General features: G+C 36.2%; 2 protein-coding genes and 2 pseudogenes across 2 annotated transcripts; 1 reads left to right on the top strand and 3 right to left on the bottom strand.

The window, feature by feature from the left end:
* Positions 1-848: 848 nt before the first annotated feature.
* Positions 849-1,626, bottom strand: LOC107963090 (germin-like protein subfamily 1 member 14; annotated as a pseudogene).
* A 2,329-nt stretch (positions 1,627-3,955) lies between these two features.
* On the bottom strand, positions 3,956-5,846 carry LOC107963088 (uncharacterized). The gene is made up of 2 exons (XM_016899678.2): positions 4,950-5,846; positions 3,956-4,633 (listed from the first exon to the last, which is right to left on the bottom strand). Exons 1-2 carry the CDS (start codon positions 5,844-5,846, stop codon positions 3,956-3,958), a joined length of 1,575 nt encoding a protein of 524 aa, XP_016755167.2.
* A 2,673-nt stretch (positions 5,847-8,519) lies between these two features.
* On the bottom strand, positions 8,520-12,120 carry LOC107963087 (germin-like protein subfamily 1 member 14; annotated as a pseudogene).
* A 1,047-nt stretch (positions 12,121-13,167) lies between these two features.
* On the top strand, positions 13,168-14,177 carry LOC107963428 (germin-like protein subfamily 1 member 7). Its single transcript, XM_016899950.2, has 2 exons — positions 13,168-13,351; positions 13,485-14,177. Exons 1-2 carry the CDS (start codon positions 13,228-13,230, stop codon positions 14,036-14,038), a joined length of 678 nt encoding a protein of 225 aa, XP_016755439.2. The 5' UTR covers positions 13,168-13,227; the 3' UTR covers positions 14,039-14,177.
* Positions 14,178-22,056: the final 7,879 nt, after the last annotated feature.

Raw genomic sequence — 22,056 nt, 5'->3', positions numbered from 1 at the left:
TGACCAATTTGATAATTTTTTTGGGTGACCAAATTAAAAAAATAAAATTGGGGTGACCAAATTAGAGACAAGCCCAATTTAGAGTAACTAACAATATAATTTACTCTGAAATTTTTGACATACAAATATAATAAGTTAATTGATTTTAAGGTTTGAGCCTAATTTTGCTTGGGTTGGGGCTAGTATTCAGGTAAACTTTCCAAACAATAATGGCCCTAGGATTTAAACTCAATCCAAATTCTTAGGGAGAAAGTCCAGGGCTGCTTTTTCCAACCATTTGTTAGTATAAGTTAATTGATGTATATGATATATAAGATTCACCCACGATTTATTAACCAATAAAAATTAATAATTATAAATAATAATGAGTAAAAATTTGTTAATTATAAAATGTATAATTTTTTAATAAATAAAAAAATTAGTACAAAAATGATTAAATTAATTATAAATATACTATGATGAGTCATAATTCTAGCAATAAAGTATACATAATTTTTTTAGAAATATAACTTACAAAAATGACCTAATATGATAGCTTACAAGAAAGTATTGACACCGAAGACACCACGTGATATGTTAAGTGGGAGGTTGTAACACCAATTTAAAATAATCCCTATCGAAAATAATAGCAAGTATCGAAAGTAAATCTTGATACAAAATGCAAGACAGAAAAAACTTAACATGGAAACATAAGTCACTAGCTCTTAACATTGCAAGTACACTAGCAAACTAGAAACCATGCCATAAGCATCAGCTCAGGCACATTATTAATAAAAACTCACATTATTTAGAACAAAACAATCACAACTTATGATTGAAGAAATTTTATTACCATATATTTAAATGAACTAATTGTTGTCCCACCAAAATTTAGATTGGAGATAGGTAACAATATTCTTGTCCAACTGGAAGGCCTTAGTGAGAACATCAGGATTAATGGGAGGGTTACAGCCAAATACTGCATTTGCAATCGTGATAACTCCTGGATTTTGGCTGCTGAGACCAGCAAATGCAACTGCTTTGGTATTCCCGATATTGAATTGGAAGTGGATGAGACCGACAGGGAAAACAAACACATCACCAGGGTTTAGGACTTTGGTGATGAGGCGGTTATCTGTGTTGGATGTAACGAAACCGAATAAAGTGTGCCTTCCAAAACCACAAGGATCTCCGTTGCACGAGGGTGCGTGTGAGGAGGGTTTAGGCCACCATATGGAGCATAGTCAATTCGAACTATAGATATGCCGAGAGTGTGAAGACCCGGTATTTGTGCCACATTGACAGGAGTCACAGTTGATCCAACCGGATTTGAGGTGTTTCTAGGGATATTAAGCCCTGAGTAGAAGAAGTCTTCTACATTGGCAAGCTTTGGGTCATTGCAGAACTTTCCATTTACAAACACTGCATGAAACAAACTAAGGTTAGTCAATATCGTGAATCCATGCAAATATATGAATTCTTATGAAGAAATTGTTACTTCGGATAAAAGGCTCTAGCGTCTTGCATAATTATGGACTTAAAGATACTAGTCAACAAGAGAGTACTAAGAAACAAAACATAATATAACAATAGCGTACCACCATTCTTGGTGTCATTGATGGCTCAACAGAAATCTTGTGTTGGTGTTTAGAACTCGAACTTTGATGGTTGATCAAGAGATTTGAAGCAAAAAGAAGAGACGAGAAGTTTTTAAGTAGAAAAATAATTGAAGACTGGAATATATTAATTGATTTGCACCTCAACTATTTAAATACAAAAGTTCAAGCTAAAAATAGAAAACAGAGGTTCTAAAAATCTGCTAAAAAATGGTAACAATATACCAAACAAATCAAAAAACTAATCTCCTAAAGTCAAGGAGAATTATTCAAAAATTAGTAACAGAAAAAATTTAAATGGCAGCAATCTTAAACACATTATCTTAACACTCCTCCTTGTTTAGATGCTGCAAACTCCAAGTTTCTTCCTGAAGCTTTCAAACTTGCTAAGTGGCAATGGTTTGGTGAAGATATCTGCAATTTGATCTTCAGATTTGCAGTAACAAAGAGACACATCACCACTCTTTTGAACTTCTCGAACAAAAATAACTTGATGTTGAAATGCTTAGTCTTCCCATGAAAGACTGGATTGTTAGAGATTGCAATGGCAGCCTGGTTATCAACTAGAATCTTTGTGCTTTGCTTCTGCTCCATGTTTAGATCAATAAGAATCTTCCTTAACCAGAGAGCTTGGTTAAATATTGCTGTTGCAGCCACAAATTCTGCCTCAGCAGTGGATAACATGCCTGATCCAAGGCAAAAACAATAACCAGAGGTACTCTTCATATCATCAGTTGAGCCACCCCAATCACTGTCAGAGAAACCAATCAACTTTAATTCCCTGTGCTTTGAAAACTTTACTCCATAATTCCATGTCCCCTTGATGTATCTGATAACTCTTTTTGCAGCTCTCATGTGAGTCTCATTGGGACAATGCATGAATCTAGAGAGAATACTTACAGCATTCAAGATGTTGGGTCTGGTTGCTGTTAAGTACATTAGACAACCTACCAAACTCCTGAACTCAGCTTCAATGACTTTAGCAGAACCATCATCTTTGATTAGCTTCTCTTTTTGATTCATAGGAGTACTCATTGCTTTGCAATCTTCCATATGAAATTTTCTAAGTATCTCATTTGCATACTTTCTTTGACAGATGAACACTTCATCTTGGCTTTGTTTGATCTCAATGCCAAGGAAATAAGACATCAAACCAAGGTCTGTCATTTCGAAGACCTTTTGCATTTCCAATTTGAACTGATTAACTTGATCGATATTGCTCCCTGTAATCAATAAGTCATCTACATAAAGAGAAATGACTAAAGTGTTTGTACCTTCATGCTTGACATACAGTGTGAGCTCAGATTGACTTCTATGAAAGCCAAGTCCCATCAAATGATCATCAATTCTACTATACCATGCTCGTGGAGCCTGTTTTAGGCCATACAAAGCCTTCTTCAGCAAGTAAACTTTGTCTTCATTGCCTCTGCTTACAAAACCTTCAGGTTGCTCAACAAATATTTCTTCTTGCAAAACTCCATTTAAGAATGCAGATTTAACATCTAACTGAAAAACTTTCCAGTTCTTTTGTGCAGCAAGAGCAAACAGCAACCTTACAGTGTCAAGCCTGGCAACAGGTACAAATGTTTCTGAATAATCGACTCCAAAGACTTGTGCATATCCCTTCACAACAAGTCTTGCTTTGAATTTGTTAACTGAATCATCGGGATTTAGTTTCGTTCTGAACACCCATCTTACTCCAATTATCTTTCTGTCTAGAGGTCGATCAACCAACTCCCAAGTTTTATTTTTCTCGATCATCGAAATCTCCTCCTTCATTGCAGCCATCCAATGTTGACTGTTTTTTGCATCATAATACCCTACAGGCTCACAAATAACCATGTTACATCTTTGGTAAATGTTAGAGAGCAGCCTTGTACCTCTGACAGGCGTATCATCAGCCAAAACATCTTGCCCTTCATCTTCAAGCTCTTCTAACATGCTGCCAATTGTAGAACGATTTGGTGTACTAGACCTTTGGTTCGTCTTAATCGAGTCTTCCCAATTCCATTGCTCATTTTCAACAAAATAAACATCTCTACTCACAATAACACGTCCAGTGTGTGGTTGAAAGATTCTGTAAGCTTTAGATACAGTGCTATACCCAACAAAAATGCCAGCTTCTGCCTTTTTGTCAAGCTTATCACGCTTGACCTATGGAATGTAAGTGAAACATAGGCAACCAAACACTCTAAGAAACTTTAAAGAAGGTTTGTAACCATACCAAGCTTCAAATGGCGTCTGATCCTTCACAGCTTTTGTTAAAATTCGATTTTCCAAGAACACAGCAGTGTTTGCAGCTTCTCCCCAAAAGCTTTTTGGAAGACTTTTCTCATGAAGCATACATCGAGTCATCTCCATTATGAATCGTTCCTCCTTTCACTGACTCCATTTTGTTGTGGAGTGTATGGCGCCGTCAGCTGATGCTCAATTCCAGCCTCTTCACAAAACCTATTAAAAGTTTCTGAAGTGTACTCCTTGCCATTATCAGATCTTAAAATCTGAATCATGCATCTACTTTCATTCTCAACTCTAGCTTTGAATTTCCAGAACACACCAGCAACTTCTAATTTTTGCTTCAACAAAAAAATCCAACACATTCTTGTTAGATCATCAATAAAGGCTATGTAATAAAGGTTACAATTTAACGAAGGCGTTCTTTGAGGACCACAAAGATCAGTATGAACAAGTTGTAACTTCTTCGAGGCTCTCCAAGCTTGTTTAGGAAAGGGTTGTCTATGTTGTTTCCTAAATTTACAAGCTTGACAATGAGGTAGATCATCATCAATGTCTGTAAGTCCTTCCACTAGCTTCTTCGACTGCATTTGAAGTGATCCTTGATGGTGAAAGTGCCCAAGTCTCTTGTGCCAAGTCTCAGTAGCACTAACTCTGGATTTAAAAGCCATTTGCTCCTTTTCCATTGGATTGAGAGCAAAAATTTTTCCCTTCATTTTGACATTCAACAAGTCTTTGCCATTAGCATCTCTGATCAAGCACTGCTTATTCTCAAATAGCACTTTATAGCTTTTATCCAGCAACTGGCCAACATTTAAGAGATTTTGATCAATTTTAGGTACAAATAAAACATCTGAAATGAATTTTGTACCTTCATAGCTTGTAATAGCTATTGTGCCTTTTCCCTTAACTTCCAAGTACTCACCATTTCCAATCCTCACTCTTTTGACTTAAGTGTTTCTCAATTCCTTGAAGAGCTCCTTGTCATACGTCATGTGATTTGTGCACCCACTATCAATCAACCAGTTCTCACTTGATTCTCTGCTTGAGAAACAAGTAACCACGAACAAATTGATCTTCTTCTTCTTGATCAACTACATGTGCATCTACTTCTTACACCTGGCCTTTGACCTTGCAAATCACTGCTTCATGTCCAAGTTGATTGCATTTGGAGCATTTGGCGTCAGGTCTTTTCCAACTTTTGAATGGTGGATGACATTTCTTCTCACAATGGTGACAAGGTGGGTAGGATTTCTTGACACCTCCTCTTTTGCTCTTCTGATAATTGTCTGATAAATTTTCTCCACTCGTCGATTGGTTCTTAAAATTTTTCTTCTTTTTATACCTGTTGTTGTCTTGATGCTTGACAGGTAAGGCCCCTTCTATCACTCCCTCTTGCCTCATGGATCTTCTTTGCTCTTGTGCTTGTAAAGCATTCAAGAGCTCTGCAAGAGAGATCTTTGACAGGTCCTTGGTGTTCTCTAGAGTAGTAATGGTGGCTTCAAACTTCTCTGGAACAGTGACCAACAGCTTTTCTACGATTCTAGAGTCGTTCAACTCAGAACCAAGCAATCTCACCTTGTTGGCAATGCTGAGAAGTCTGTCAGAATATTCTTTCACTGACTCAGACTCCTTCATCTTCTGCAACTCGAAATCCCTGATTAGATTCAGAACTTTCATTCCACGAATCCTCTCATCTCCTTCGTACTCAGCCTTGAGGTAATCCCAGATTTCCTTTGCTGATTTCAAGGACATTATTCGTGTGAAAATCATTTGAGACACAGCTGCAAATAAGCAAGCTTTTGCCTTTGATTTCCTTGTCTTCTTTTCCTTTTGTGCTTTAATCTGTGCCACAGTAGGATTTGCTGGAAGAGGTGGGACCTCGTAATCCTCTTCTATAGGTTCCCAAAGATCCAAAGCCTCCAAGTAAGTCTCCATACGAACTGCCCACATCTGGTAATTGTCTCCATCGAAGACTGGTGGTGCAACAACTGAAAAATTGGATCCTCCTTCCATCTTAACACGCAAATAACCTCACAGATCCCTCAAGAAAACAGCTCCGATACCAATTGTTGGTGTTTAGAACATGAACTTTGATGGTTGATCGAGAGATTTGAAGCAAAAAGAAGAGACGGAAAGTTTTTAAGTAGAAAAATAATTGAAGACTGGAATATATTAATTGATTTGCACCTCAACTATTTAAATACAAAAGTTCAAGCTAAAAATAGAAAAAAGAGGTTCTAAAAATTTGCTAAAAAAATGGTAACAATATACCAAACAAATCAAAAAACTAATCTCCTAAAGTCGAGGAGAATTATTCAAAAATTAGTAACAGAAAAAATTTAAATGGCAGCAATCTTTAACATATTATCTTAACATCTTGCAGGGGCTGGGATCAGAAGCTGAGGCTAATAAGGAACTGAAGGCCAAGATGGCAAAAGCTGCAACGAAAAGTTGAAGTCGTTTCATCATAATTGATGTGCAAGCACGAAATCTATGCTACTACTTGGGAGAGGGGTGGGAAATCCTGCATGGCAAACAGGTCTATATATAGGCATTGAAACAAAAGAACTCGTCCTGATTTGCCTTTCATCAAGTACGTGAAGACTAGGCGTTTGCCTTCACAATTAGTCATTTCTTATTAGGAGGTGAATCAGTCTTGAACCATTACACTTTCTAGTTCTGTTCTCCTCGTACATCATTGCAATATATGTCGTGGAATTGGTCTTAATTCACTCACATTTCTAAACATTTTCTTATTCAGGCTTTGACTTTTCCTTCACAGACTAAAGTTGATGGGGAAAAGGAGGTGCTGAAAATACATTATTATCTTATAATTTGCTAGTCACAAGAAAGTTTTCTTGTAAAATACTTCTTTCAAATATATATATTGCATCAAATGTCAACTCAAAAATAATTCCATCTGGAGTTATCACTATATGTAGAGAACCATTCTCTATTGAGACACGTGTAGAAAGAACATCCCGAATCTAGGATCCACTCAGACGTGAGCTTGGAGTTATCACTCGTTGACACTAACAAGAAATCGTCACTGCTTTCATTGGCCAAATTAGCACCAGCTAGATCTTCCTTGGTACTTTCAGCAACTATTTTATTTCGCAGTTTATAACAATCTACTTTGACATGACCTAACTTTTTACAATAGCGACACATTTTGTTTAGTTTCTTTGATGCTACCAAAACGGAAGCTTGCCTATCTACCTTGCTATCCAAACCAAACTCATTGTCGAGTTTGTCTCTACTCAACAAATGACCCTTCACATCTTCGAACGAGAGTTTGTCTCTGCTATAAATTAGGGTCTCCCTGAAAGACTTGTATGAAGGGGGTAAATAGCACAATAATAGGATAGCATGATCTTCATAGTCAATATGAACCTCAACATTCTTTAAATCATTTAAAAGAGTGATGAATTGACTGATGTGATCTCTAAGCAGCTCACCTTCATTCATGCGAAACGTAAATAGACGTTGTTTCAACACTAAACGGTTAGCCAGAGACTTAGTCGCATAAAGAGTTTCTAACCTTTTCCACAAGGCGGATGAGGTTTTCTCCATCAATACCTCCTGCAATACCGTATTCGCGAAGCACAACTGGATTACAGACAAGGCCTTTTCATCAAGTTCTTCCCATTCTGTTTGATTTAGATTCTCAGTTTTTTCCCGGTAACAACCTTTTTCAAGCCGGTTTGAACTAGAATTGCCATCATTTGAACTTGACATATATTGAAATTTGTGACACCATTGAACTTCTGAATTTCAAACCTTGTTGCTGCCATCTCTGAATGAAAATTGAACTAGCTGTCATACCACTTGTTGGGGATCGACCCGATTAAGAAACGAACAAGTACAGATAGTGGAAGAAATTGAGAAATTGAACACACAAATTTAACGTGGAAAAACACCTCCAAAGTGGATAAAAAACCATGGGCAGAGATAATTTTACTATAATGGAAAAAGAACGAAGAATACAAAAAATGGAAATAAAAGCCAAACCCCGAAAACCTGAAAACAAAGAACCCTCAAAACGTAAACACAAAATTCTCTAAATGTGTTATGAGTTCTAATCTCTAATGGATGTATTTTCTAAGGTTGTAAAAGAGCTTATTTATAGGCTAAATTCATAGGTCAAATAATAATAAAATAATCTAGACTAATCAGAGTTTGATTAAAACAAATAAATAGAGTTTAACTAAAAGATAATTTCTCAAATTTAACTGTATGAGTTATACTCAACAAACACTTTGAAATGTATGGCGTTTAAGAATGCATTTGGAGGCACAATTGAAGATCGAAGATTGCGGAAATTCAATGGGATTGATAAAGGGGCCAAAGGTGGATATTTGTTAATTTTTGGCTCCTTAAAATCTCACATTGATAAGAGATAGTTTTATGCTGCCTCTCTATCTCTATATATTAAGGCCTTAGTATACTTTGAGTATATTTTAGGAAATCTTTTAATTAAATAACCACTATCGAAGCAAACATTGTAGAAATAACCACTATTGAAAGCAAATCTTGAGACGGCAAAGAAAAAACACGACACAAGCTAGAAACCATGCCATAATCATCAGATCAGGCACATTATAAATAAAAACACACATTATTTAAAATAAAACAATCACAACTTCTTATGATTGAAGAAATTTTATTCCCATATATTTAAATGAACTAATTGTTGTCCCACCAAAACTTGGATTGGAGATAGCTAACAATAATCTTGTCCAACTGGAAGGCCTTAGTGAGAACATCAGGATTAATGGGAGGGTTAGAGTCAAATACTGCATTTACAATCGTGATAACTCCTGGATTTTGGCTGCTGAGACCAGCAAATGCAACTGCTTTGGCATTCCCGATATTGGATTGGAAGTGGATGAGACCGACAGGGAAAACAAACACATCACAAGGGTTTAGGACTTTGGTGATGAGGCGGTTATCTGTGTTGGATGTAACGAAATCGACATAAAGTATGCCTTCCAAAACCACAAGGATCTCCGTTGCACGAGGGTGCGTGAGAGGAGGGTTTAGGCCACCATATGGAGCATAGTCAATTCGAACTAGAGATATGCTGAGAGTGTTAAGTGCCGGTATTTATGCCACATTGACAGGAGTCACAGTTGATCCAACCGAATTTGAGGTGTTTCTAGGGATATTAAGCCCTGAGTAGAAGAAGTCTTCTGCATTGGCAAGCTTTGGGTCCTTGCAGAACTTTCCATTTACAAACACTGCATGAAATAAACTAAGGTTAGTCAATATCGTGAATCCATGCAAATATATGAATTCTTATGAAGAAATTGTTACTTCGGATAAAAGGCTCTAGCGTCTTGCATAATTATGGACTTAAAGATACTAGTCAACAAGAGAGTACTGAGAAACAAAACATAATGTAACAATAGCGTACCACCATTCTTGGTGTCATTGATGGCTCAACAGAAATCTTGCAGGGGGCTGGGATCAGAAGCTGAGGCTAATAAGGAACTGAAGGCCAAGATGGCAAAAGCTGCAACGAAAAGTTGAAGTCGTTTCATCATAATTGATGTGCAAGCACGGAATATATGCTACTACTTGGGAGAGGGGTGGGAAATCCTTTATGGCAAACAAGTTTATATATAGGCATTGAAACAAAAGAACTCGTCCTGATTTGCCTTTCATCAAGTACGTGAAGACTAGGCGTTTGCCTTCACAATTAGTCATTTCTTATTAGGAGGTGAATCAGTCTTCAACCACTACACTTTCTAGTTCTGTTCTCCTCGTACATCATTGCAATGTATGTCGTGGAATTGGTCTTAATTCAGTCGCAGTTCTAAACATTTTCTTATCCAGGCTTTGACTTTTCCTTCTCAGACTAAAGTTGATGGGGAAAAGGAGGTGCTGAAAATACATTATTATCTTATAATTTGCTAGTCACAAGAAAGTTTTCTGGTAAAATACTTCTTTCAAATATATATATTGCATCAAATGTGAACTCAAAAATAACTCCATCTGGCCTTATGCAAACAAATCTATATATATGTAATTTTTTATTCAGATAGTGGGAATAATTTAATTTAGATTTGGAGTTGCTGCAAGCAGCCGACAGTTTTGTATGTAAAACTGAACTCGGTCAATCTTTTAGTTAGCATGATCAAGGAAATGCTATGGAGACAAAAACTTAAGCTTGATTAAAGGCTTCTGATTGTGTCTGTAATCAACATGTTATACAATCTCAGTTGACATAGTCTTCTCTGGCATGTTCATTTGTACTGACATCTGTGCTTATCACATCCACAACATTGTCAATTTCTTGCAAGTTCAATGAAGCATGCATGCAAGAGCGAAACTTTCCAAGTCTGTTGATCACTGCAATTACCCAAAAATGAGCTTTGAATTAATCACTGATCCAATTCGTTGCCAACTTTGTAATAAAATATTTTTAAGCCTAATTAATGACTTGAATTTTTCCTAGTACAGAAAAGTAAACTTCAAGGCTTCAGTTACCTCACAGACTTCGAATCATATTAGTTTGAGTGATCACACCGCTTTGTTTAATACAAGTTTATTGCTAGTCAGCAACACCATGAACTAACAAATACGATATGATGCAATAGCAAAGAGTTTGATATATTAAGAATGTGGTAAATTTGGTGTAGGCTTATCCAATGTTGTACAAAATCGAATATACAGACTTTACCCAGTCAAAATCAAGTGATTAGGTATATGATATATTCCAATTCTGGATTGAATCAAAGTGACTAGGCATGTTTGGACATCCTTTACAATTTTATCTAATTACATTAGCATTTTATATCCGTTTGTCATTCCCTTTCTAATATTTAAATTTAAATATGTCAAAGGTTCTTGTACTCTTTCAAAATTTAAAATTTAGTCCCTATATTTTAAATTTCTGTGCTTTTTTATTTAAAATTTTTTTGTCCCTTTGTTTAATTTTTGCCGTTAAAGTTAACATTGTCAAAGGTAGAACAACTTTTTTAGCCCTCAACATTTACAATTTTTTTTGCCAATTCGGTTCTTACCTTTCAAAAGTACATAATTTTTTTTGTAAATAATTTTTTCATATTCTCTGATTTTTACATTTCTAGCTAGAACGATGGCTTACCATTGGCTAAAGGCAGTTAAGGAAGGGGTTTTCATTAATGAGTGGACTTGCTAGGATGACTCAATCTTATGTGTCCAATGTTGTTGTGTGGTTAAAGCAATTTCAATGTTCGGTGGGATCCACATGTAAAGGAGCTTAGAAGTTTAATGTTGACGATTCCACTTTCGGGAAACTAGGGACTTCAGGTTGTGGGGTTGTATTGCATTATGATTGTGGGGCTGATAGGAATTCAAGATTTTAAAGATGCTGAAATTGTGAGCGTTAAATGTGCCATTAACTTAAACTGAAAAAGTAAGATAAAACTAGTCATTGAATAAGATTGGAGAAGTGGCTTTCTCTATGGTGTTATGAGTGGCTAATGAGATAGCTCACTCTTTGGCAAAAAGCAACATGCTTTAGGGGTGTCATGTTTTCTAGTAGTGATGGAGTGTAAAAAATTGTATATTTAAAGGAAAAGAAAACATTACTTGCTTATGTTGCTATAGTCGAACTTCATGCAGGATTGACCTAACCTTGCATTCCAAATAGAAACTTCTTGCACCAATTAATGCTGATACTTGCTAATGTTCCTATAGTTGAATCAGCTAAGGAATGGTTGTCGCTAAAGTGCTCAACAATTTTGCCTCTTAAGTGGCATACGTGTACATAATAAATATAGCTTAAAACACAAGAAAAGAACAAGTCAAATCATTATGGAAACTATTTTAAAACATAAAAAAATAAAAAATAAAAAGTATATATAAGTTTTTAAAAAATTAAAAAAATTTAAAAAATAAAACTATTTAAAAATAAAAGATTAAAAAGATGTTTTCAAAACTATTTTAAAAACATAAGAAATTCTAAAATTTAATGTTATTTAAACTGGACCGGATCGATTGGGTCAAGAATTAGCTAGGGTATCGATCCGATGAGAGGTAAAAAACTAGTTGACCTGCGAGCTAGTATGGACTGGTTAAACCGGGCTAAAAAATCATTTTTTATAATTTGTTTAAGAAGAAGAGATAAAAACAAAACTTACCAGCATCCTCGGGGTCATTGATGGCTACGCAGAAATCTTGGAGAGGGCTGGGATCAGATGCATAGGCAAATGGGGAAGCCAGAGCCAAGAGACAAAATACTAGGATGAAATGGGCAGTTTTCATTGTGATAAATGGAATTTTGATTGCTTTGGAGAGGATGAGGAACTCTGCTGCAGAACATGACTATTTATACAGAACATTCTTTGAGCTAGTCTATGTTTTTCCATTTCTGATGAATTGTTCTTCAACTACTACCCTTGTCTCTTCCCACTTCCAATGCTTACATCAGTATCTTTGTCATGGAAGTAGTCAAACCTGTAATTAAATTATGTCTTTTGTAGTACTTAATGCAACTTGATCCATTCGAACGTTGACCTTAGGAGATACCCAAGGTTGCTAAGGCTGCGGGCAGGCAACACTATTCATGCAAGATACAATGAAAATAATGTTAACAATAATCCTAGTTGGAAACATTTTGCCATTTGGCAGTGTTTAAACATAAAGTGCCAGCAGCTGGGCTTGGTTAAAGTGTGAAAGAGACTGCCATTGTGGGTTGAGGGAGATTAACTATTGAAACCTTTGACATGATCTTTTTCCCTCATTATCATCTCCTTTTGCAATTAGTGATCTCAATTCTATTTTATTTTTTAAAAAAATTAGAGAAACTGTTTTTCCAGGCCGGCCTATTAACCAGCTTCAACATCTATTAATTAATTCAAATAAAATAGCTTGATTAAGTAAGAAGTATTTGCAAGAAAAGCGCCTCGGAATGATTCAATACTTGTGGTTTTATATCTCTCTGAATATACACGTGCATGGACATCTTCATAAAAGCCCGGTTGCATTAAATGTAATCTGCATATAGTTTTCACCATTCTATGGATATATAGGAGCACTGCAACTTTGAAATACTGCTAGAGGCTTATCAATTGTGAATATATATATACATTCAAAGTCAGTAGCGTAGTTAAGACGATATTGGGTATGTAAAAACGACCAGTTCGATGAGGATGAGGGTGTAGAGTAGTTGAAGAATGATTCCTTCAGATTTCTTTAAGAACCAGTAATCACTCCAGACTTGGCAAACGTCTTTTTTTATTTTCCTTTTTAAAACGGAATTGTTAAAGAAATAAAATGACGATGGACCTGCTCAGTGACTACTATCTATAAATGGACATGCTTTGAAACCAGATTTCTCACCCCTCATAAAGCAAGAAATCTTAGAAGCTCAATTTGATCAGGTTCAGGACTGTTGCTTACAACAATGAAAGGTGTTCAATTCCTTGTAGCATTTGTCCTCTTGGCTTTGGCTTCCAAATTTGTCTCAGCTTCAGATCCCAGCCCTCTTCAGGATTTCTGTGTAGCAATTAATGATACTAAAGACGGTGGTGTGTTCTTTAATTCTTTGAAATTTCATCTTTGCAATATATTCGTTTCGACTCTTAAAAGTGGAGAAATATAGCAAGTACAAGTATTGGACAAGTGTCCAAGTAGTAAACTCTTTTGTTTCCATTTATGCAGTTTTCGTTAATGGCAAGTTCTGCAAGGACCCCAAGCTTGCAACCGCAGAAGACTTCTTCCTGCCTGGCCTCAACATTCCTGGAAATACATCAAACCAAGTAGGATCAATGGTCACTCCAGCCAATGTTCAACAAATACCTGGACTTAACACTCTTGGCATATCTCTTGTTCGAATTGACTATGCACCTTACGGTGGCCTAAACCCTCCTCACACTCACCCTCGTGCCACTGAAATTCTAGTCGTTGTGGAGGGCACACTTTCCGTCGGCTTTGTCACATCGAACACGGATAACCGTCTCTTCACCAAAGTCCTATACCCCGGAGATGTATTCGTTTTCCCCGAAGGTATGATTCACTTCCAGTTCAACATAGGGAGTACGAATGCGGTTGCCTTTGCTGCTCTCAGTAGCCAAAACCCAGGGGTGATCACCATTGCAAATGCAGTGTTCGGCTCTGACCCGGCCATCAATCCTGATGTTCTTGCCAAGGCCTTCCAGCTGGATCAAAATATCGTTAAACAACTTCAGTCCCGGTTCTGGTGGGACAACAACTAGGGGATACTTCTAAACCCCATGAACCTTAGTAGCTAATTGTTTGGATGATGTTTAACTTGTTTTTCACGTTGAATTTAGTTGAAAGAAAAATAAAGAGGTTTCTCATGTACCTTTGTAACCTCTCAGTAATATTATTTTTGTCATACGATATAGAGTATTACAATTACAATTTATTTTTAATTTGAAGTTTGGATTTCGGACCTTTGTTTAGGGAAATGAATGAATCACTAGAACATTTTCAAATATTTATAGTGTTCGAATAACTATAAATGAATGGGTGTAATTAATCAAAAGTTATATTATTTGATTTTCTGAGAAAGAATTATAACTATTTAAATAATATCATTTGAATAGTTATAATATTAAATGAATAATTATATGTTTATTTTAAAAACATTATTGTTCAGAAAGACACCTATTAAAAGATGCCTATAAAGAGACATGAAAATTCCTATAAATAGGAATGAGATTTCATTTGAAAATTACAGCAACAAATTCTAATATTCTTTCTTTCCTCCCTTCATTTTCTAATATTATTAGATTATTCTATAAAGTATTACTGCAGAAATCCTTTGTAGAAATTGAGTTTCTTGTTAAATATTGCTCAGTGTGTGGTAGACTATTCTTGTCAGTGCAAAACGCAAATAGTCATTGACTTCATTGTATCCTTGAGGTTAATTTGCTTGGAACTCATTTGCACACCGAAGATAGGTGGGGGCGAATATAACCTTAAAGATAGTGACTTGATACACGCCTTGGAGCCTTGTCCTATTTCTTCTATTTCTGTTCGAGTTCCGTTCGTGTTTTCGAGATTTTTTTCACCAGAGATTTGTACTGACAATCACTACGATTGATTATTGTATTAATTTTTTGTTGTTTTTTCTCTCCTTTGAAAATTGATTGGGATCTAACATAATATTATTTCGTTAGTTTCTCAACTACAATTGTTGTTTACAGACAAAATTCAATAATCATCTATACACCCTTCAAAATTGTATAAACCCTTCGCAATTTCTTTGGCTTTTTTCCTCTCCCCTCAAATTATACATAAATGTACGTATTAGAGATAGTGAATGAAATCTTTATTCTAAGTTCTTTTAAAAAAAAAAAAATTAGTTGTTCAATCTGTTTTAATTAAAATAAAATATATTATTATTAACATTAATATCCTTATTAAAATAAAATTCTTTAATTGATTAATGTTAAAGAGGGGGGTGTTGTTAATGAGTGGACTTTTTAGGATGACTCAAGCTTATGTGCCCAAGACTGTTGTGTGGTTAAAATCAAATTCAATGTTCAGTGCGATCCCTATAAAGAGGGAGCTTTGAAGTTTAATGTTGACGATTCCGCTTTCGAAAAACTAGGGGCTTTAGGTTGTGGGGTTGTGTTGCATTATGATTGTGGGGCTGATAGGAATTCAAGAATATGAATATACTAAAATTTTGACCATTAAATGTGCGCTTGGCTTAAACTGGAAAAGTTTGAATCTCTAATATCTTCTCGAATGAATCCCTGAATTTTACTCGCCGAAATAGAAAGAATGTCCTCTAGAACAGTCGGACTAACATATTGTGAATTTTGAGGGACATTTTCTAAGACAATTGCCCCCGCATCTTCATTATAAGAAGCCAAGAGTTTTATTAGTTTAAGAAAGATACCTCGATATCTTGAATCTTGTGCTTCATCGCGTCCTCTAAAGGCACAACCTTGAAATGCAAGAGACTTAACAACATCTATTAACACCTTGAGCTATAGCCGATTTCTTGCAACTTGTTCAGAATTTTGTTTCTCAATAATCCTCTCAATATTTTCAAGGAATTATGAAGATTGAGATAACTTTTCATAGCATTCTTCTGTAAAGAATTTGCGTCCTTACCCATATGAGTAACAAAAGGACATTTAGATCCTTCATTGATCTTCTTCCATGATCAAAATCCTTGGATTGTAAAAGTATTTCAATGATGCCCAAATGGCTTTTTGAAGAGAAAACAAGAAAGGCAATACCAAATTAGCCTTCTGGAAATTCAAATTTTGATGAAGGTATCGATACCTTAGGCCTAGGTATCGATACCTAGCCTTCAATATCGATACTTATCTTAAAAACAATTCCAAAATCACATTATTTTTTGGAAATTTTGAGTTTTAAAGCTTAGGTATCGATACCAAGGGTATAGGGATCGATATATTGGGTAAATTTTGGTAAAAATCAGTTAAAAGCTCACTAACACCATCTACAATATATTGGATTCAACTCAACTTTTAAGACCAATTCAAGATGCATTTAAACTACTTAAAATAACTCCAAATCAATCACAATTATCACTTTAACAAACTACATTTGCAGACATACTTATAACCTCAATAATTCATTTCATATAGAGCCAAAATTCTTCAAATAAAAACCAAAATAGATAGAGTTTCAAGAGTTTGCATTTTAGTTCCTAACACTTTGGAACACATTTGGTCTGCCTATGTGCATGCCATTTTAACTCAAAATACAGTACCTACTCTTGTAGCTCTAGAGGATATGATTGGATGAGAGATCTCCTAGCCTGACTCTAGCTCTTCAAGTCTAATTGTACTTGCGCATTAAAATAAACACATTAAGCCGGTGAAGGCTTAGTAAGCACTACAAGAGTATATATAGGTAAATGAATCGTAACATAATGTTTAAAATTATTCAATTAATAAATGCTCGCACACATACTGAATTCATTCAACTATACCTTTCTTTAAAAAAATTTAACTTACCTTTGAAATTTACTAAACTTACTTCAACACTTTGAAATTCAAATTTCATATCTTTAGCCTATAGTAGAACTTTTCTTATAAATCAAAAACTTGTTGGTCTTTCTCTAATGAAAAACTCTTTCTTTGGTCAGTTACCAGAGTAAAAATAATGTAATAGAAGAGAAGAGAATAACCCTGTTGCGTGGAAGCGTGTAAAAGAGTAAAATTATTGTACTAAAAAATCACACTAAGTTCAATTCCCAGGAAAAAGAGGTGGATCACGAAGATCGCTTAAGTACCAGGTCTTTCCTAGCCAGAATATCCCTCTATCGTAATTTAATAGCACAATAAATCACTACAATCACACTCGTAAAATATGCAGAATAAACAATAAAGAACACTAGAATTTTAACGAGGTTCAGCAAATTTTGCCTACGTCCTCGGGCACTGCCAAATATATTTCACTCCAAAATACAAGTGAAATTTTACAAATAAGGAGAGAGAATAATGCCTTAAGTAGAGAATGACATTTGTGGGATGGAGAAAATGAGAAATAGCTAGGCCTATTTATAGCTGAAGCTCAAGGATTAACTTGCAAAGTCCCTATACAATTAGGGACCAAAATTGCAATTATCCCAAGCCAAATTTCAACCCAAAAATCTATGCCTTAAATGCTTAGATTTTCGGTGCCCAATTTTCTGACACAAATATCTTTGAAAAATCAAAGATTGTAGGTTGCCAATAATCTCCACCTTGAAGATTTGATTTCCAATAATCTTATCTTCACACAATTCTTTCTGCCTTCGACAACAATACTTGATAGTGCCTTCTTCAACTGTTAAACGTGCAGAATATTGATCAAGTTCAAACAATATTCGAACTTGATTGTTGTTACCACCTTGGTCATCATATCTGCGGGATTATCTGCAGTCTTAATCTTCTGAAGACGAATTTTACCTTCATCAATAATTTCTCGCACAAAATGGAATCGTACGTCGATATGCTTTGTACGTGCATGATAGACTTGATTCTTTGCTAAATGAATAGCACTTTGACTATCACAATACACGTTAATATGCTCCTGAACCAATCTCAAGGTTTTAACCATACCTTGTAACCAAATAGCTTCCTTTACAGCCTCTATTACAGCCATGTATTCGGCTTTTGTGGTTGACAACGCAACTGTAGACTGCAGTGTAGACTTCCAACTTATTGGTCCTCCAACAAGTGTAAACACATAACCGGTGGTTGATCTTCGTTTGTCCAAATCACCAGCATAGTCAGAATCAAAGTACCCAATAACACCTTTACCAAGTGTAGTATCCTACTTGAACAGTAATCCAACATCCACGGTCTTCAGAATATACCGTAGAATCCATTTCACAGCTTGCCAATGTCCTTTTCCAGGATTATGCATATACCTGCTCACTATACTAACTACCTGTGAGGTCTTGTACACACCATTGCATACATCTAGCTACCCACTGCATTAGAATACGGAACTTGTAACATGTATTCCTGTTCCGTATTCGTCGAAGGAGATAGTTGTGCAGAAAGCTTGAAATGAGAAGCCAACGGGATACTTATAGGTTTTGTCTGCTCGTTCATTCCAAACTGCTGTAGTACTTTCTTCAAATACTGCTTCTGAGACAAACTAACTCTGCCATGAGCTCTATCTCTACATATTTCCATGCAAAGAATCTTTTTAGCTTCACCTAGATCTTTCATCTCAAACTCGAGATTGAGTTGAGTCTTCAATCTCTCAATCTCAACTTTGCTCTTAGATGTAATCAGCATATCATCAACATATAAGACCAAGTATATGAAAGTTCTTACTTGTAGCTTCTGAAAATACACGCAATGATCAAATTTACTTCTTGTGTACCTTTGCCCTTTCATGAACTGATCAAATCTCTTGTACCACTGCCTCGGAGATTGTTTCATCCATAAAGCGACTTCGTCAGTTTGCAAACCCAATTTTCTTTATCAGCAACCTTGAATCCATCAGGCTGAGTCATATAGATTTCCTCCTCTAAATCACCGTGTAAAAAGGCCGTCTTCACATCAAGCTGAACTAGTTCAAGGTCATATTGCGCAACCAAGGCTAGCAAAATCCAAATAGACGAATGCTTCACAACTGGAGAAAACACTTCATTGTAGTCTATTCCTTCTTTCTGAGCGTAACCCTTTGCTACCAATCTACCCTTGTATCGAATTTCATTTTTACCAGGAAATCCTTCCTTCTTTGCATATACCCATTTGCATCCAATTGCCTTCTTTCCCTTAAGCAGTGTCACCAACTCCCAAGTCCTATTTTTATGAAGAGACTGCATTTCTTCATTCATAGCTTGCTTCCGCTTTACACCATCAGGGTTACTTATTGCTTCTGTGTAAGTAGGAGGAACATCATCATCCACAATTGGAAGTGCATAGGCCACTATATCATCAAATCGAGCAGGCTTACGAATCTCTCTTCTTGGCCTCCTATATGCAATTGAATCTTGTTGCTGTGGAAGTTCTTGGGTCGAAACTTCTTCATCATTTGTTCCTTCAGTATTAGCTGGATCATCATTAACCTTTTCAAGCTCCACCTGCAGCAAAGCGCCACTGGTTTTGTCATACTTTTGTGAACTTTTGTGAACTTTTGTTCTTCATCATGGTTGATTCATCAAAAGTCACGTCTCTACTGAAAATAATCTTCCTTGTATTAGGACACCAGAGATGGTATCCTTTTACTCCACCAGTTATACCCATGAATAATGCTTTCTTTGCTCTTAGGTCTAACTTAGATTTTTTTACATGATAATATGCAGTGGAACCAAAAACATGTAAAGAATCATAATCAGTAGCAGGTTTACCAGCCCACATCTCCATAGGAGTTTTTCCATTTATTGCAGCTGATGGCAACCGATTAATCAGATGGCACGCATATGTAACTGTCTCAGCCTAAAATTCCTTGCCCGATCCAGTATTGGACAACATACATCGAACTTTCTCCAGTATAGTCCGATTTATACGTTCTGCCACCCCATTTTGCTGTGGTGTATCTCGAACAGTGAAGTGTCGCTCAATGCCCTCATCTTGACATACTTGTAGAAATGGATCATTTTTGTACTCAGCACCATTATCTGATCGAAGTCGTTTGACCTTTCGACCAGTCTGAGTCTCCACCATCTTCTTCCACTTCAGAAATGCATCCAAAACTTCACTTTTTTCTTTTCATTAGATACACCCATACTTTTCTTGAATAGTCATCAACAAAAGTAATAAAATAGTGCATACCTCCCAAAGAAGCCACTTTGGTAGGTCCCCACACGTCACGTGAACATAGTCCAGAATTCCTTCCGTATTGTCAATTGCTGAACCAAATTTTACCCTCGTCTGCTTGCCCAGAACACAATGTTTACAGAATTCCAATTTGCAAGAATTTACACCTTTCAACAAGCCTTGCTTCGCCAAAGTCTGCAAAGCTTTTTCACCAGGATGTCCTAATCGCCTATGCCATAACCTGGTAGCCTCTGAATCTGCATCTTTCGTAGAAGCTGTTGATGTTGATCCAATAACTGTACTTCCATTTAAATAGTACAAGTTATTTCTTCTAGTGCCTTTCATCACTGTCAATACCCCAACTACTACCTTTAGTAATCCATCTCTCGAAGTGACTGTGAGCCCTTTAGATTCTAGGGCCCCTAATGAGATGAGATTTTTCTTCAAGCTAGGTACATAGCGAACATCTGTCAAGACTTGGATTGAGCAGTCATGATTCTTCAATTTGATTGTACCTACTCCCATTGTCTTACAAGCACTGTCATTGCCCATAAAAACAACTCCACCTTCTAGTTCTTCAAGACTAGAAAACCAGTCCTTATTAGGACACATATGGTAAGTACATCCCGAATCTAAGATCCACTCATCCGTATGACATGTCATTGCTATACCAATCAAGCTAAAGTCTGACTCCTCATCATGCTCCGCTACACATGCATCAGAAATAGCCTTGCCCTTTTGTAATTAGGACTTCTTTTTCCAGTGCCCTTTCTCACGACAAAAAGCACATTCATCTTCGGTGGGTCTCCCTTTAGACTTGCCCCTTCTACCAGGTTTGTTGCTGTGTGAACGACCTCTTACTACTAAGACTTCTGCAGTTGTATCTCTGTGATCTCTTTTATCTTTCTTTCGAGTCTCAGATCTATACAACGCGCTGCAGACTGCATCAAATGTGATCGTATCCTTCCCATGAAGCAATGTGGTGGTAAGATAATCATATTCATCAAGAAGAGAATTCAACAACAATAATGCCTTGTCTTCATCTTCAAATTTCTCATCCAAATTTAGCAAGTCTGCTAAAATTTTATTGAATGAGTTCACATGGTCATTCATTGACATACCGGGTGCATACGTGAATCGAAAAAGTTTCTTTTTCATATAAAGCCTATTTTCAAGACTTTTCGTTAGAAACTTTTCTTCCAGTGTTTCCCTCAACTTCTTCGCTGATGTCTCCCTCATGACAGAGTACTTCTGCTCTTTGGCCAAACATAAGCGGACTGTACCACACACCTGTCTATTGATCTTGGCCCACTCTTTGTCATCTATCTTGTCAGGTTTTTCTTCAAGAGCTATATCCAACTCTTGCTGACATAAGACATCCAGGATCTCACATTGCCACATACCAAAATTATTGGTACCATCAAATTTCTCTACTTCAAATTTTGCATTGGTCACGGTAGTCTTTGTTGATGACGATGCCTTTGCCATTCTTCTCATCGATCCCAACTACTGTATACGTGACCAGTACCGTCTACGTGAATAGTGCCATAGATGAACAATACCGTATACGTATAGTATCGTAAACGGTCGTATTCCCCAAGTACGAATCTAGCTCTGATACCAATTGTTGCGCGGAAGCATGTAAAAGAGTAAAATTATTATACTAAAAAATCACACTAAGTTCAATTCCCAGGAAAGAGAGGTGGATCACGAAGATCGCTTAAGTACCAGGTCTTTCCTAGCCAGAATATCCTTCTATCGTAATTTAATAGCACAATAAATCACTACAATCACACTCGTAAAATATGCAGAATAAACAATAAAGAACACTAGAATTTTAACGAGGTTCAGAAAATTTTGCCTTCGTCCTCGGGCACTACCAAATATATTTCACTCAAAAATACAAGTGAAATTTTACAAATAAGGAGAGAGAATAATGCCTTAAGTAGAGAATGGCATTTGTGGGATGGAGAAAATGAGAAATAGCTAGGCCTATTTATAGTTGAAGCTCAAGGATTAAC

Source organism: Gossypium hirsutum, chromosome D11, assembly GCF_007990345.1.
Source record: "Gossypium hirsutum isolate 1008001.06 chromosome D11, Gossypium_hirsutum_v2.1, whole genome shotgun sequence".
Lineage (NCBI taxonomy): Eukaryota > Viridiplantae > Streptophyta > Magnoliopsida > Malvales > Malvaceae > Gossypium > Gossypium hirsutum.
Note: the sequence above shows the minus strand (reverse complement) of the source record. Positions and strands in the feature narration are given on the sequence as shown.